This window comes from Salvelinus alpinus, chromosome 22, assembly GCF_045679555.1.
Source record: "Salvelinus alpinus chromosome 22, SLU_Salpinus.1, whole genome shotgun sequence".
NCBI classification, from domain to species: Eukaryota; Metazoa; Chordata; class Actinopteri; order Salmoniformes; family Salmonidae; genus Salvelinus; species Salvelinus alpinus.
The window spans coordinates 13,942,688-13,960,404 of record NC_092107.1 but is presented as its reverse complement, the minus strand read 5'-3'; the positions used below and the strand labels follow the sequence as shown (position 1 = coordinate 13,960,404).

The 17,717-nt window shown below is 44.7% G+C and overlaps 1 protein-coding gene and 1 long non-coding RNA gene across 9 annotated transcripts in view; one reads left to right on the top strand and one right to left on the bottom strand.

Moving 5' to 3' along the window:
- The window catches only part of LOC139549040 (rap1 GTPase-activating protein 2-like), a 96,819-nt gene that overhangs the window by 5,076 nt on the left and 74,026 nt on the right, over positions 1-17,717 (top strand). For 3 of the 7 annotated variants that reach the window (XM_071359116.1, XM_071359114.1, XM_071359112.1), the window contains exon 1: positions 8,508-8,696. In XM_071359116.1, coding sequence (XP_071215217.1) covers positions 8,653-8,696 — 44 coding nt within the window. In that variant the 5' untranslated portion in view covers positions 8,508-8,652. Of the gene's footprint in view, positions 1-8,500; positions 8,697-11,929; positions 11,966-17,717 lie in introns of those variants that run through there. The other 4 variants (XM_071359115.1, XM_071359113.1, XM_071359123.1 and 1 more) reach the window with 3 other exon arrangements.
- LOC139549043 (uncharacterized) lies at positions 7,199-9,400 on the bottom strand. Of its 2 annotated transcripts, XR_011669823.1 has the most exons (3): positions 8,706-9,400; positions 8,425-8,573; positions 7,199-8,208 (listed from the first exon to the last, which is right to left on the bottom strand). It is a non-coding gene; the product is annotated as an uncharacterized lncRNA (long non-coding RNA). The 2 variants fall into 2 exon arrangements; XR_011669822.1 differs by having other exon boundaries at positions 7,199-8,573.

Sequence of the window (17,717 nt, the reverse complement as noted above, 5' to 3'; positions counted from 1 at the left end):
GTCCTGAAGCCACTCCTGCACTGTCTTGGCTGTGTGCTTAGGGCCTATGTCCTGTTGGAAGGTGAACCTTCGCCCCAGTCTGAGGTCCTGAGCACTCTGGAGCAGGTTTTCATCAAGGATCTCTCTGTACTTTACTCTGTTCATCTTTCCGTCAATCCTGACTAGTCTCCCAGTTCCTGCTGCTGAAAAACATTCCCACATCATGATGTTGCCACCATCATGCTTCACCGTAGGGATGGTGCCATGTTTCCTCCAGACGTGACGCTTGGCATTCAGGCCAAAGAGTTTCATCAGACTTGAGAGTCTTGTTTCTAATGGTTTGAGAGTCCTTTAGGTGTCTTTTGGCAAACTCCAAGCGGGCTGTCATGCGCCTTTTACTTAGGAGTGGCTTCCATCTGGCCACTCTAACAGAAAGGCCTGATTGGTGGAGTGATGCAGAGATGGATGTCCTTCTGGCAGGTTCTCCCATCTCCACAGAGGAACTCTGGAGCTCTGTCAGAGTGACAATCAGGTTCTTGGTCACCTCCCTGACAGGGCCCTTCTCCCCAGATTACATAGTTTGGCCGGGCGACCAGCTCTTGGAAGAGCCTTGGTCCTTCCAAACTTCTATAATTTAAGAATGATGGAGGCCACTGTGTTCTTGGGGACCTTCAATGCTGCAGACATTTTTTGGTACCCTTCCCCAGATCTGTGCCTCGACACAATCCTGTCTCAGAGCTCTACGGACAATTCCTTGGACCTCATGGCTTGGTTTTTACTCTGACATGCACTGTCAACTGTGGGACGTTAAATAGACAGTTGTGTGCCTTTCCCAATCATGTCCAATCAATTGAATTTACCACAGGAGGACTCCAATGAAGTTGTAGAAACATCTTAAGGATGATCAATGGAAACAGGATGCACCTGAGCACAATTGAAATTGTCATAACAAAGTTCATTTTTTTTATACATTTGCAAATATTTCTAAAAACCTGTTTTCGCTTTGTCATTATGGGTTATTGTGTGTAGATTGATGATGATTTTTTTGTTATTGAATCAATTTTAGAATAAGGCTGTAACGTAACGAAATGTGGAAAAAGTAAAGAGGTCTGAATACTTTCCCAATCCACTGTACCTGGATGTCTAAAGGTCCATTTGGAGTGAACTCGTTCTCTTCTACGTGTGATCCTCTCTTCTTTTCATTAATTCCATCTGTCATCCTCATCTCTTTCTCTCTCTCTCTAACCTCTCTTCATCCGCTAGCTCCGTTTTCCACCTCACCACCCTGCTTGTCATTCCCTCCCCTAATTAATTGGCCTCCATTCAATCTCAGGATCTCTCATTTCCTTTTTCCCTCGTTCAATTCTCTCTCTGACTGTCGCTCTGTCGCTCTGTCTCTCTTTCGCTGTATCTCTCTCCTTTCACCTCTCCCTGTCCTTTATCGTAGTTTCACCCTAAATGTCTCTTTCTTCTCTTCTCCCTCCTTCACATCCCCCCCCCCCTCTCTCTTGCTCTCTCACTTTCACTCCTGGGGGATAAGCGCAAACTTTGATAAGCTGTCAGATGAGTCACAGGGCAGTTGTCTCTCCAAATCTCAAGTTCATCGTTCACATAATATGTGGCTATCCAGCACATAGTGTGTGTGTGCTGTGTGTGTGTGTGTGTGTGTTTGGAGCGGCGGGGGGGCACTGCGTTCCCACCCAGCTTGCTATAATGACGAAAAACAGCAAAACTGCTTATTGAATGGGTTAAAGGTCGTTTTTTTCTCCTCTCATCAGTGCGTTCTGTCTGGGAGAATGAATGCCAGATGAGCATCAGAAGGCTCAGTAGAAAGTGACATGGTGGTGCGTGTGGTTGGTACAGAGGCAGTTTGTGTAGGCGTATGGTTGGGCCTTATGAAAGATCAGTGGAGAAAATCACTGGGCTCTATGCGCAAACGGGTAACGAGAGGATCAACACGGGTAACGAGAGGATCAACACGGGTAACGAGAGGATCAACACGGGTAACGATAGGATCAACACGGGTAACGAGAGGATCAACACATGAAAGGAGGGAAAAGGGGAGAGGAAAGAGCAAGGGTGAAATGGGAAGTAAGGTCGGCGTGAGGGAGAAAGGAGGAGAGTTGTCAGACAACATTCTTAGGAAAAATAAGTGCTACCTTGAACCAAAAAGGTTCTACCAAAAAGGTTCCATGGAACACTATATACCCTCCACAAAGAACTCTTTGCGAACCCTTTTTTGTAAGGGTTCAGTATTGGGTTGGAGGGGGTGGAAGGCGATTTAAGATAAAGAAATGTAGATTAGCATGAAATAAAGGAAAAAGAGCGATGAGAATGAAAGGGTGAGGATGAGGTGGTGAAAAGGGGGATGAGGTGGCAGGAAAGAAGAGAGGTGGGATGGGGGTCCAGTATTGGGGGTCCAGTATTGGGGGGACCAGTATGGGGGGGGGGGGGGGGGGGGACCAGTATTGGGGGAGGGAGTGTGTGTGTGAGAGAGGAGTGTGTGTGTGTGTGTGTGTGTGTGTGTGTGTGTGTGTGTGTGTGTGAGAGAGAGAGCGGGTAGGGAGGAGGATAACAGAGATAAATAGAGGGGAGGGAGAGAGAGCGAGTGTGTCTGTTTGTGTGTGAGAGAGAGAAACAAGAGAGAGGGGAGGGAGCGAGAGAGAGAGAGAAAGGCAAGGCCATCAATCCGCCAGACATCAACACAACACCCTATTCAGCACTGCAAGCCCGCAGTCCATTTAGCTCCAAGCGTATTGGCATAACCATACATACTGCCTCCAGTATATAATCAGGTGCAACGTCATTATGGACATGTTAAAGCTGGTTTAATTAACGTCCAACTGTGTGTTTAACGGTTTGGCCCATGTGTGTCAATGAGGGTTTCACTGCTCTCTCATGTAACATATTGTATCTGCCTGATTTAAAGTCTAATCTCCGGCACTCCTCCGTCTGTCCCCCTCTACCTCTCTTCCTCCCTTCACCCACTTCACTTTGTGTGCATTGCAACAGTGCCGCCTGGCCCTTGCCCGATTCTCTTTTTCTTTCTCTCTCTCTCTATTGGTTTTCTCTCTGTTTCTCTCTCTCCCTCAGCCCCCCCCCCCCTGCTCTGTATTGCTTGCCCCCCCATGACTCTTAAATCTCTAGTGGCAGGAGGTGGGGTAAAACTCTGGTTGAGACACTGATAGAGCCTTGATAAAGCTGCTTACCTAAGCTAGACAAAAAGACACCATGACAATAAACAGTCTGGAACATCGGTACTGAGCATTGTCACTGTCACTCACTCCTACAGAGCAGGCAGGCATCAGGCTGAGTGTCTGATGGCGTTGACATTGGAACAAAGGTTTATTGATGGCTGTCTCCGTCGGGTGTCAGGGAATTCTGACGTTGGCTATTTGGCATTGTGAAGCTAATTTGTGATGTTGTTTCTGGTCAGGTCATGTGCTCAGGAAAAACTCCTGGGCCAAATAATGAGACACAGGATTGGAGTGGAAAAGCACTTTCATATTGCCTTGAACAATGTATCCCGTCTTGCACGTGCTGCCATGTGCATAGAAATACAATTCTATTTGACCACGTGTCACATGTCTTTATATTCATATTCTTTAGTAATGTGCGAGGACACACACCACTGGGGAGATATTAGAAACTCTAACGTTAATCCATTACTGCAACTAATTGATTCAGGACTTCAACGTACTTCTGGCACTTTGTACCCTCTGTGGGATGATTACATGAACATGGACGTGGTGTAACGTACTCGCTTTATACTGTGTGTGTTCCTGTAAAGTACACGCCGGGACTCAGAAAGCGGGTGCAGAAGGTGCGTTTTAATACTGAACAGATACAAAAGAACACACACGAGCCGCGTACTGAACTTTCCGCGTACTGAACTCTACAAACCAATAGCACCTAAGGACTCATGACAACAGACGGCTAACTAAAGGGGAAGTAATCAGGGACGTGATGAAGTCCAGGTGTGCCTAATGAAGGGTTGCCAGGACTGGTGGTTAGTATAGAGGGGGAGGGGGCATAGACGTGACAGTTCCAAATGGCACCCGGTTCTCTTCATAGTCCACTAATTCTGACCAGCACAATAAAGGGAATAGGATGCCAGTTAGGACAAGAGGAATTGCATGACAGTGGCTGAGTCCCGTTCTTTCACATCAAAGAAGGTATTTCTACCGAGGAAAAAGAAAGCACCAAATACTTCTTCATTCCAATTGGGGCAGAAGGCCACATTGAGCACAACATCTACAGTTCGAAAACGTACATTTGGGATAAAACATTGGGTCAGTTTGGTGAACGGGCTGATGGTGTTGCTGGTTACACTGTATCCTCAGGGTGTTTCTGATCATATATCTGAAGCATGTGTGTCAAGGAACTGAAAAGGCCATTCTTCTGTAAATATGCTGAAGTGTGTGGGGCTGCTATACTGTAAAAGTAGCTTGTGATAAGGAGCTGCTGCCTGCCAGTATTGTACAGTATACACACATTATGTGTCATCAGGTCAGAGCTTGCCTGGTCTCCTTCATGTGAAGGTTTACTGGGGGGACTAAAGTCGGGATTCAATGCAAGGCGTGCTATACTGTACAACCGATAATGCGCCTTAAGCAACGTTCCCTCAGCTGCGGAGATGGCATTCATGGTAAACGCTGCATAATATGTCGGCTCAAGCGGAAATGACATTACGGATGGAAAGTGGGCCTCGGGTTGTACAACTGACACACAACACATTTGACACAATAGTTGTGACACAACATATTTGAGTTTATCTCTCTCATTTATTTTTTGACACAGCTCATGGCCGTCCACTAGACAATAACAATCTACTTGAGCATCGTATTGGGTTTCAATGAGAGCTGTTTTCCTGATGGAGATGGTGATTCATGTCATAATGTGAATAGGCACCGGGCACCCAATCTGGCTCATCTAAAACACAGAAAGACAGACAGACAGAGCACTGTTTCACTGGGAGCGCTGCAGATTGGAGTTCAAGTGATGCTCATCTCATTTAATTGATCTTCCTCTGACACCGCCTGGTATAGAGGTCCTGGATGGCAGGGAGCTCAGCCCCAGTGATGTACTGGGCTGTATGCACTACCCTCTGTAGGGCCTTGTGATCGGATGCCGAGCAGTTGCCATACCTAGCGGTGATGCAGCCAGTCAAGATGCTCTCAATGGTGCAGCTGTAGAACTTTTTGAGGATCTGAGGGCCCGTGCCAAATCTTTTCAGCCTCCTGAGGGGGAAGAGGCGTTGTCGTGCCCTTCTCACGACTGTGTTGGTTTGTGTGGACCATGTTCATTCCTTAGTGATGTGGACACAGAGGAACATGAAGCTCTCGACCCGCTCCACTTCAGCCCCGTCGATGTGGACGGGGACATGCTCGGCCCTCTGTTTCCTGTAGTCCACGATCAGCTCCTTTGTCTTGCTGACGTTGAGGGAAAAGTTGTTCCTAAATGCGATTTTGTAGTCATTACTCAAACCGATAGGGTCACTGTGACCATGTAGGGGGTCCAGATTTGAGTTGTATCAGCTTTAAATGTTTGAGTAAGTCAAAAATGGCTGGAGATACATTTAACCTTCAGCTCATTGTTAATTAAATACAAAAGTTATCAGTGGTTTGAACTCTAAACAGATGTTAAGAAATGTTTTATATGAAGTTGATTGCACTTAGAATACTCTTTTGTAAACTTTATATGACCGTACATTACATATCTCATAAGGCCTTATTTTGAGGCCTAGTTTTACAGGCCACATCAGGCCTGCAAGTAGGGTTGCAAAATTCAAGTAACTTTCTCACAATTCCAAGATTTTCACAAAATCCTGGTTGAAGGATTTCCTGCTTATTCCCTCTCGTTTCCAGGAATCAAATGACCGGTATTTCTGGTCAAATTTGGAAAAATTTCCCGGAATTTTGCAAAACCATATCCAACAGTTGGAATTTTTATTCAACCGCAACCTGCATTCATAATGATTGCCAGGGTTAGGAACATTGTGACGAGACTACCTAAGCCATTTCAAATAGAACAGCCGTTCCAGAAGCGGGTGAAAAAAAATCGAACTAACTGATTGGAATAGTTTAATGATATTTATCTTTGTGTAGTATAAGACCAATCAATCAATCAATGTACAGTGTATCCCCCTCATGTATAGGCTACCTCTGATGTATCCCTCACCAAGTATAGTATGAATGTCAAACAACTACCAAATGCTGTAACGAAACAAAATGTTGAAAAAGTCCAGGGGTTTCAATACTTTCCGAATGCACTGTATATGCAAAAACACAGATATTAAAAACGATTTAAAAATCTACATGAAGTAGAGCATGCTGGAAAATATGATAGTTCGTTCTTCTTAAATTAACGTAAACAATGACTTGACTAACCTCTGCTTAAACAAAGTATACTTTCTGTGTGATATTACCAAAAGAATGTGAGTACCTAGTTGTCCTGACAGGTTTTGAGTTAGAAATACTTAATAGGTTAATGCTCAATAGACAATAAAACAAGTTTTGTGTTTAAACAGTTTAAACTTTACAATCAAGTTGTTTGAACTTGCTGTGACAAAGTTGTACCAATTAAAAAAGTTAATTTGCATCATAACATTTAAAAAAACTTCTCATTTAGTTTTGAGTAAGTACCACATAAATATTTAAAGTAATAAAGACATTTCATTGACTGAGTTAAAAATAAAATTAGGGTTTACAGTAATACCAGATACTAGACAGTGTGGATAAGGCTACTGGCTGCAGTGTTTCTTGTGTTGAATATTGGAAAAACCCTTTATTTCAATACAAAGAAAACAAGTAATAATCATAGTTGTTTATTTTAGTCCTAAGAATGTGGCAGAGCTGGAGCAGGAAGGACCCTCCTTTTGTTCACAGTCACATTGGAGCTGTGTTCCAAAATGGCAACCTATTCCCTATATACAGTAGTGCAATATATAGCGAGTAGGGTGCCATTTTTTACGCATCCTGGCTGTCTCACGGGTCCTGGTTCATTCAGAGTGGCAACCTTGCAGCTCCTACAGTATGTACTGTATGTAGATGGTTATATACTGTACATACTGTATATACAGAGCCTTCGGAAACTATTCAGACCCCTTGACTTTTTCCACATTTTGTTACGTTACAGCCTTATTCTAAAATGTATTAAATTGTTTTTTCCCCTCATCAATCTACACACAATACCCCATAATGAAAAAGCAAAAACAGTATTTTATAAATGTTTGCTGATTTATAATGAACTTTTACATAAGTATTCAGACCCTTTACTCAGTACTTTGTTGAAGCACCATTGGCAGCAATTACAGCCTCGAGTCTTCTTGGGTATGACGCTACAAGTTTGGCACACCTGTTCTTGGGGATTTTCTCCCATTATTCTCTGCAGATCCTCTCAAGCTCTGTCAGGCTGGATGGGGAGCGTCGCTCACAGCTATTTTCAGGTCTCTCCAGAGATGTTCGATCGGGTTTAAGTCCGGGCTCTGACTGGGCCACTCAAGAACATTCAGAGACTTGTCCCGAAGCCACTCCTGCATTGTCTTGGCTGTGTGCTTAGGGTTGTTGTCCTGTTGGAAGGTGAACCTTCACCCCAGTCTGAGGTCCTTAGCGCTCTAGAGCAGGTTTTCATCAAGGATCTCTCTGTACTTTGCTCCGTTCATCTTTCCCTCGATCCTGACTAGTCTCCCAGTCCCTGCCGCTGAAACACATCCGCACAGCATGATGCTGCCACCATCACCGTAGGGATGGTGCCAGGTTTCCTCCAGATGTGACGCTTGGTGTTCAGGCCAAAATAGTTCTGTCTTGGCTTCATCAGACCAGACCGGAAATCAGACCAGACCAGGCTTCCTTTTAAAATGCAAAATCGACAGTACATCCATTATTCAGATATGTCTGAAGCAATGAATAAACAGTACATTTGAATGTACGGTACATATTCGCGGTGTGTATCATTGTATGTGACTGTATTGGCAAGGACCACATTGATATAAATAAATAAAGGAGTTCCCTGATGAAGACAGCTCTGGTAAGTCCAGAACAGAGGAAGTGACACCGGCTGTGGCAACACTTCCTTCCTTCTTGTGGGCAGGTTGGGTGGCTCCGAGAGGAGGGAATGTGTGAGATGTGGGTGTGAGAGAGATTTCAGTTCAGTTCTTTCTCACAGCTTCGTAGACAACAGGTGTAGACTAATAGTGAACCTGACGCGTCTTTTCCCAACAATGCAGTGCTAAAGATCAAATATAAAAGACTGATAGTTACACAACAAATGAATACACAGAGTGTGAAGTCAGTATGGATGTGTGTGGGTACGTGGGCATAGGTGGTGTGTGTGTGTTGGAATCTGTGTAAGTAAGTGTGAGGGTGGAGTCCAGTGTGGCTAATTGTGTGGGTGAGAGAGAAAGAGGAGATAGAGAGACACACACAACAGATGAGAAAGTCTTACCCTTCGCCTGGCCCCTCCCAGCCCCAGGCTCTCTCCTCCCCTCTGTGTGGAGTGGAGTTGAGTTGTGTGCTGAGAAGCTGAAGTGCCAAACTGTGTGCAGCGGCAGGACAGGTGAGGGAGGAGGGAACAGAGCAGGACTGCCTAGACTTCTTCAAAGACCGAGAGAGTGAAAGAGAGAGGAGCGAGACAAAAGACAGTGAGAGTGACAATCCCAGTGCCCCTGTCAGAATGCTGAGAAGGAAGAGGAGTGTATCCTTTGGAGGATTCGGCTGGTACGTTACCTTAACTCTCGTACGGCTGGTGGCTGGCGGTGTGTGTGTGTGAACGTGGGTGTGTGAATTGAGCAGGCTGCCGTTGTTCAGACTAGAGCTGAATGTGTTTTGAAAGGAAGGATGGGTGGAGGGCTTTGTCTGTTCCACTTTGTGTGTGTGTGTGTGTGTGTGTGTGTGTGTGTGTGTGTGTGTGTGTGTGTGTGTGTGTGTGTGTGTGTGTGTGTGTGTAACACTTCTGCAGCAGTTTGACAGGCTGCTGTTCTGTCTCGGTGCGGTCTCTACCAGGGGGAATGATCACAGACGGTTGTCAATGAGTTGCTTTGTGTTATTGTCCTCTCATCTGTAGAACTCTGTTTGTGTTTCTCCAGTTTTTTTTAATCTCGATATTTACGTCTGGAATGCAGAAAATGTGATAGCTTTATGTCTAATGACACAAAGCAGACACCCTGTCACTTTTTTGGTAAACAGCTGAGGAATGGGACCATCCATGAGATCCAAATGATCAAATGTTTCTAAGCTAAACAGTTTTGGTTTATAACTGGTCCCGTGTGGCTCAGTTGGTAGAGCATGGTGCTTGCAACACCAGGGTTGTGGGTTCAATTCCCACGGGGGGACCAGGATGAATATGTATGAACTTTCCAATTTGTAAGTCGCTCTGGATAAGAGCGTCTGCTAAATGACTTAAATGTAAATGTTATAATTATATTGTTTGTGTCAAACAAACTCATATTTTGGGGACGACCGTTGAACTAAGCTCATGAGGCATTTCTAAGTAATATTCATTTGAAAGTAAATACCAGATTGCCACTTTTAAGTGAATTTGTTACACTACTTGTGTCAGCTCATGAATGCATGTATGATCTCAGTTTGCAAGGCCCATATGAGATTTTCATGTGTGAGAGTTTGTTTTTTGTCTGGATATTTCTCTGTGAGAACTGAAAAGGCAATCGCCTCAGAAGAGAGAAAGGCTGACAACGTGTGGTGAATGGAGCTTAGCTTCAGGTACACACGAACACAAACGCACGCTACAATGGACATGTGTACTGTTGGGTGAACCGTAGGACCAGGGTTGGGAAACACCGCTGTAGAGAGACCATGAGACAGCGTAGAAAGACAGCTTTTGAACTACCCTCGCACAGCTCACCTCAATGTTTTACGGTATTGATGCTGTCAACCCACCATGTAGTCAATCATTTAATACACTCAAACCACTTCCTCACGCTGAAACAGGCTGGCTGCTGCCAAGCAGGCACAGTGTTGACTGCAGTAAACCCAGCAGAGGTTGAATGGTGCTGAAATGAATTACTGCATCCACTCTCAAGTAATGGCTGTTTGGATTTTTGCTAAGTTACAGCTTTCTACTGTTGCTCTAGAGCTGGGAACACGGTTATCTGTGGCCTGCCAGGTCTATGCCAGCTATGCCAGTTTGCTGTTGTGGTGGCATTTCTGAAGATCAGGCTGGACATTAGAGACTGAGGGAGGGAGGTGTCAGGCCCATCAGATGGTGAAGGAGAGAGGGAAAGTAATGAGGGATGAGGAGAAGAAGAGGTAGCATAAGGAGAGTTAGTGGAGGAGAGGCATATATCATGGCATTATTCATCCATGCCATCTGTGGTGCTGAGACACAATGTTGTTTTTGATGGAGGAGTACCTCCACTCTCCACTGCATCTCTGTGTATTTATAGTAAGGCACACGCACACGCACACGCACACACACACACACACACACACACACACACACACACACACACACACACACACACACACACACACACACACACACACACACACACACACACACTCCACATGGAGAGATGTAGTCACAGGGTGTGTGCAGGCTTCTTATCAGTCAATGTTCTTGAGTTGGTGTATGTATCAGCTTTGTGGTCAGGGCAGGGCCACTTCCCCTCACTATACAAGCCTCCAGAGATACAGCCCAATAAAGCCTACATCATTGTCCCTCAGCCTCATGGTACACAGCCAGTGTAAGGCTGGCAGGGTGGAGACAGCATAGGAGGGTGGGGAGGCTGACTAGGCTATAGAATGACCACACTGTGATGCCTCTTACGGGGGGGGGGGGGGCTTTATGGTTGTTGTTGACCAGTGATGATGATGATCACAGAGAGGCCATTCATAGAAGCATCCAGAAAGATTGTGATGATGATATTCAAAGCACTGGACAACATTCAACTGATATTTGTTTATGTCTGAGATGACAAGGAAGCTGGAATAGACATCAACTGGCATCCGATTACCTACAGAGTGCACTACTTTTTACCATAGGGCCCTGGTAAAAAGTAGTGCACTATGTAGGGACAAGGGTACCATTTGAGATGCATAGATACTACTAGGCTAAGTGACATAGGGCTTGTAGTTAGGGAGCATAGGTGTACTGTACTAGGAGTCTTGACATTTTCAGGTCAGTTGTCATGAAGGTCATTCATGGTTGTGAGAGGGGACCACTCATGTCTATGATGGCATTATGCAGGCTTCACCACACACAGACAAAACACAACGCCCACCAATATCACTACCAAATATATATAATTTATCTTATTTGTTTTTACAAAGTAAAACCAAAGTGATTTTCAACCTTTAGAATGATCAAAGTAACAGGCAGTGGTTTTAAATCATTAACCATCATTAAAATCCTTCAATCGTTTTTGTTTTTTTCGGTGTTTCCTTATAGAAAATGTTGAAATGTCTATTTTCTTTGTGGATTTCTATTTTAATCACCGGAGTCTGGGACTGAAGTGAACGAAGTACGATAACAACTGCTCTTAAAAAGGTCCAACAACTAGAGCCACAGTCACTGTGTGAGCAGTAGGGGGTGAATGGCTGTTTTAAAGCTTTCTAATATAGATGTAAATGTTGTGGATGGTTTATGTATGTCTGTTATTGGAATCCGCTCAGAGTTCATTCTTGTTTACTGGCCTGTAAATGTGTTCGTGTTTGAACTCCATGCATCTAAAATGCATTTTTTTTTTACAACACTAATTATTTAATCTATTACATTGGAAGGTACCATCCATGTTGCGCCTGTTAGCGACACATAATTAAGTGATAACATAGACAACATCATATTTTGTTTCATGACCAGTAACCTCCCTCTCTCTCCCCTAACCCCACCCTCTCTCTTTCTCTCCTTCTTTTTTCTTTCTTTCTTTCTTTCTTTCTTTCTTTCTTTCTTTCTTTCTTTCTTTCTCTTTTTCTCTCTCTTTCTCTCTCTCTAGGATTGACAAGTCTACCGTCGCAGCGCTGAAAGGCCGGTAAGCGTTCCATTGACACTGAGATTAGAGGAGCCGATTTAACCTCCACTGTTCTATACGCTATTTATTTATCCACAGTCATGTACTGTATCTATTCTACCTTCCCTTTTTGCAACTGTTTTCCCCCTTTCGCTGACTGCCTTGTGGGAGTTCATAAACTGTGATGCAGGGGCTGTCGCAGAACATCTGCATTCACAGAGAGCGTTAAAAGGAGGAGGAGAGCGAGAAGAGCAGAGAAGAAGGTCCCGTGTGGCTTAGTTGGTAGAGCATGGCGCCTGCAACGACAGGGTTGTGGGTTCGATTCCCACGGGGCAACAGTATGAAAAAAGTATGAACATTTATGAACTCTTCTGGATAAGAGTGTCTGTTAAATGATGTAAATTAGAGAAGAGAGAGAGAGCTTGGGCAGCAATAGCACATGCTTGCCTAAAAATACGTGGGTTGGCGGAGAAATGCTGGCACACTCCATGCGTGATTAGTGACAGCCATGCTTTCCCAGCGTTCGAGTTCAGGACTGTGTGAAGTTCCGCTCTTAGTAGTTCCAACCTCCTCCACGGTTGGCTCCACATATTGGAATACGGGCTTGACCCAACAGTGCTGAGGGAAAGGGGTAGGAAGCGATTTCGGACTTGCTGACTCACTTCCCCATTTACCTAGCCGTCTCTCCCGTTATGATGAGCATAGCAGGCAGCCAGGCACACGCAGACTGAGCCACTGTGTGTGTATGGGCCTACCTGAGTGGAGGAGGACTGGTTTAGGGAGTCTTGCTAATAGGGCATGGGTGGCCCATTCAATCCGGGCCGCAGGAGGTTTGAGTAACATTTTTTATATATAAACTCAGTAAAAAAATAAACGTCCTCTCACTGTCAACTGTGTTTATTGTCAGCAAACTTAACGTGTAAATATTTGTATGAACATAAGATTCAACAACTGAGACATAAACTGAACAAGTTCCACAGACATGTGACTAACAGAAATTGAGTAATGTGTACCTGAACAAAGCGGGGGTCAAAATCAAGAGTAACAGTCAGTATCTGGTGTGGCCACCAGCTGCATTGAGTACTGCAGTGCATCTCCTCCTTGTGAACTGCACCAGATTTGCCAGTTCTTGCTGTGAGATGTTACCACACTCTTTCACCAAGGCACCTGCAAGTTCCCGGACATTTCTGGGGGGAATGGCCCTAGCCCTCACCCTCCGATCCAACAGGTCCCAGACGTGCTCAATGGGATTGAGATCCGGGCTCTTCGCTGGCCATGGCAGAACACTGACATTCCTGTCTTGCAGGAAATCACGCACAGAACGAGCAGTATGGCTGGTGGCATTGTCATGATGGAGGGTCATGTCAGGATGAGCCTGAAGGAAGGGTACCATATGAGGGAGGAGGATGTCTTCCCTGTAACACACAGCATTGAGATTACCTGCAATGACAACAAGCTCAGTCCGATGATGCTGTGACACACAGCCCCAGACCATGACGGACCCTCCACCTCCAAATCGATCCTGCTCCAGAGTACAGGCCTCGGTGTAACGCTCATTCCTTCAACGATAAATGTGAATCCGACCATCACCCCTGGTGAGACAAAACTGCGACTCGTCCGTGAAAAGCACTTTTTGCCAGTCCTGTCTGTTCCAGCGATGGTGGGTTTGTGCCCATAGGCGACGTTGTTGCCGGTAATTTCTGGTGAGGACCTGTCTTACAACAGGCCTACAAGGCCTGTACCGACCCTGTGCAGATGTTGTTACACATGGTCTGCCACTGCGAGGATGATCAGCTGTCCGTCCTGTCTCCCTGTAGTGCTGTCTTAGGCGTCTCACAGTACAGACATTGCAATTTATTGCCCTGGCCACATCTGCAGTCCTCGTGCCTCCTTGCAGCATGCCTAAGGCACATTCACGCAGATGAGCAGGGACCCTGGGCATCTTTCTTTTGGTGTTTTTCAGAGTCAGTAGAAAGGCCTTTTTAGTGTCCTAAGTTTTCATAACTGTGACCTTAATTGCCTACCGTCTGTAAGCTGTTAGTGTCTTAATGACTGTTCCACAGGTGCATGTTCATTAATTGTTTAGGGTTCATTGAACAAGCATGGGAAACCGTGTTTAAACCCTTTACAATGAAGATCTGTGAAGTTATTTTGGATTTTTATGAATTATCTTTGAAAGACACGGTCCTGAAAAAGGGACGTTTCTTTTTTTGCTGAGTTTATATAGAGTGTATCTTTTATTTTATGAAATTGTATATTCAAGGCTCCCTTGTAAAAGACGCACTGGTCTCAATGGTGACTTATTAAAGAAAGGTCAATAATATACTGTATATTCCTTTTTTGTGTGGGAATGATTATTATGGGTTAAAAAAAACACTTGAGGCCACTTCAACATCTGCAACTAGATAGAAACGACCTATACAGTATAGTTATATAAATTATAATATACCCATATATTTATATAAATTATAATGGACCTATATATTTATATAAATTATAATGGACCTATATATTTATATAAATTATAATATACCTATATATTTATATAAATTATAATATACCTATATATTTATATAAATTATAATATACCTATATATTTATATAAATTATAATATACCTATATATTTATATAAATTATAATATACCTATATATTTATATAAATTATAATGGACCTATATATTTATATAACTTATAATGGACCTATATATTTATATAACTTATAATGGACCTATATATTTATATAAATTATAATGGACCTATATATTTATATAAATTATAATGGACCTATATATTTATATAAATTATAATGGACCTATATATTTATATAAATTATAATGGACCTATATATTTATATAAATTATAATGGACCTATATATTTTTAAATAACTGCCCTCTTTCTGGCCCGCAATTCATTCTGACAGACAAATCGGTGCCAAAATATCTGTGAATTTCGAAATCCCGATGTGGCCCTCGACCCAAAAAGTTTGCCCACCCCTGTAATAGAGGTTGCCGTAGCGATGAGAGGAGCATTTTGCGGTAGAGATGTGCTAGAGATGTGTTAGTCTGGGTTAGTCTCCCGTTGGACAAGAACATGGATCCTGATTCTGCCTCACAACCCCATAGCTATTCATAGCCACCCCTGGGATGACCGAGTTCACTGCCACGCACAAATAAACACTCTCATCAATTATTTGTTTCTCTCTTCTTCTCTTTCTCCTCCTTGTCGTCTCATTTATACATCTACCCTTTCCACTGTCTCTGTCACCTTGATGTTGAGTAGCAACAGGAGGTGGAGTTAAAAAGGAGTGTACCCTGCTCTGTGATCCATTAGAGACCTCCAAATCAAGGGCTGCCTTCCAAATGGAACCCTATTTCCCTACATAGTGCACTACTTTTGACCAGAGGGCTGTGGTAGTGCACTATAAGTAGTGCACTACGTAGGGAATAGGGCGCCATTTGGGACGCACTCAAGGTGTATTTTAACATGCCGCCCCACACAGGATATGCTAAATAAGGTTGGCCTGTTGCCTACCTGTTTAGTCTGTGGCGGTCCAAGTGTATTATGCTGTTTGGAGTGGGCCTGAATATGAATGAGGTCGTCGTGACTGTGACTGTGGGCCATGCTCCTGCTGTAACGGCACTGACTAGTGCTGGTCAGCTGGCTGGCTGGGTTGTTCGGCTGCTGGGTTGCGTGTCTGTGTGTGTCTGTCTGTCGAAGGCCCCTCCAAGCGAGGTCACGTATACCGGGCATGTTGGTGAGAGAACAGGGGGCCGTGGTGGAGGGAGTGGGAGGGAGAGGGGGAACTTCAAAGCAGCTGGTTGCAGGTGTCTGTTGTTCACAGACTGCTGTAGTGCTGTAGCTCTCCCCCTCTCTCACAGCCCTCATTAGAGCCCTGTGTGTGTGTGTTTTTGTGTGGAATTATTCGTTTTTTTGTGCGCTTGCCCATTTCTCTGAAATCATTAAACAAATTCTGGACAGTCAAAGCCTATTTAGTAGTGTGTGTGTGTGTGTGTGTGTGTGTGTGTGTGTGTGTGTGTGTGTGTGTGTGTGTGTGTGTGTGTGTGTGTGTGTGTGTGTGTGTGTGTGTGTGTGTGTGTGTGTGTGTGTGTGTGTGTGTGTGTGTGTGTGTGTGTGTGTGTGTGTGTGTGTGTGTGTGTGTGTGTGTGTGTGTGTGTGTGTGTGTGTGTGTGTGTGTGTGTGTGTGTGTGTGTGTGTGTGTGTGTGTGTGTGTGTGTGTGTGTGTGTGTGTGTGTGTGTGTGTGTGTGTGTGTGTGTGTGTGTGTGTGTGTGTGTGTGTGTGTGCGTGTGCGTGTGCGTGCTGTGTGTGTGTGTGTGTGTGTGTGTGTGTGTGTGTGTGTGTGTGTGTGTGTGTGTGTGTGTGTGTGTGTGTGTGTGTGTGTGTGTGTGTGTGTGTGTGTGTGTGTGTGTGTGTGTGTGTGTGTGTGTGTGTGTGTGTGTGTGTGTGTGTGTGTGTGTGTGTGTGTGTGTGTGTGTGTGTGTGTGTGTGTGTGTGTGTGTGTGTGTGTGTGTGTGTGTGTGTGTGTGTGTGTGTGTGTGTGTGTGTGTGTGCGCGCGCGCGCTGGCTTACTTGCATGTCAGAGCAGGTCAGTGTGGATTTACTGATGGACCAAGCGGGCGATGCTCCTGGGGATATGAGAGGCTGGCAACAACTCCCTCCCCCCTCTCTCTCCCTCCTTTCTCTCACCCTCGCTCCCCTGCCACTACAAAGTGAGCCCTCTGCATTCAATTTGCACCAAAAGCACACCACCTCATTAATAACGCCACAATCAGGACTGAGAGTGTGTGTGTGTTTATGGGGGGATAGGGAGGACAGAGGGTTGAAAGGAGGAGTGAAGGTCGGGTAACTCGCACCGAGCAAAGATGCCTCGCAAAATGTGGTGAGTCCTCTCTCTCCTTTCTCTGTCTGTAAATGTGGTGAGTCCTCTCTCTCCTTTCTCTGTCTGTAAATGTGGTGAGTCCTCTCTCTCCTTTCTCTGTCTGTAAATGTGGTGAGTCCTCTCTCTCCTTTCTCTGTCTGTAAATGTGGTGAGTCCTCTCTCTCCTTTCTATGTCTGTAAATGTGGTGAGTCCTCTCTCTCCTTTCTTTGTTTGCGTTTTCCTTTTATTTTGTATGTTAGTCTCTTTTTGCTGAGGACGCGTGTTTGACCTGAGTCGTTTTTTCGTGTGGAACACGGAGAAAAGGCCCGTAGTACGTACCACTCCCCAGTCCTTATATAAACGTGCTTCTCTGGTTTCTGAGCACACGTCTGTCTGTCGACAGGTGAAAGTCCCCAGTGGCTTTTTCTTGTCTCCAGGTGTCATTAAAGAGCGTTTTTCTAATCAAGAGTTTTTTGTCGATAGTTTTCATAGGTTCATGTTTTTTTTATGTGGTAACAATTCTCTGTTCTCTTTTCTCGCGTGTCTGGTTCTCACGTTTCTCAGAAAGTCATTTTGGGTTGAAATGTTTACACTATAGTTACGGTATTGAGACTAACTAAGGACTTCCATGTCTGATGTGTGGACGTAGGCTGCGTCTCAATGGCACCATATTCCCTTTATAGGGCCCTACTTATAGTGCACTACCAGAGCCCTCTGGTCAAAAGTAGTGTATTATATAGGAAATAGGGTGCCATTTGGGATGCGTGATACTGTCGGAGCTGGAAGGTGGTGGACAGACACACTGTCATGGCGGATGAGTGTTGTTGTGCTCTTCTTCTTTGTCTCTGTCTCTGCCCCACCCTCCCCCCTCCCTTTCCATCTCCCCGTCTCTC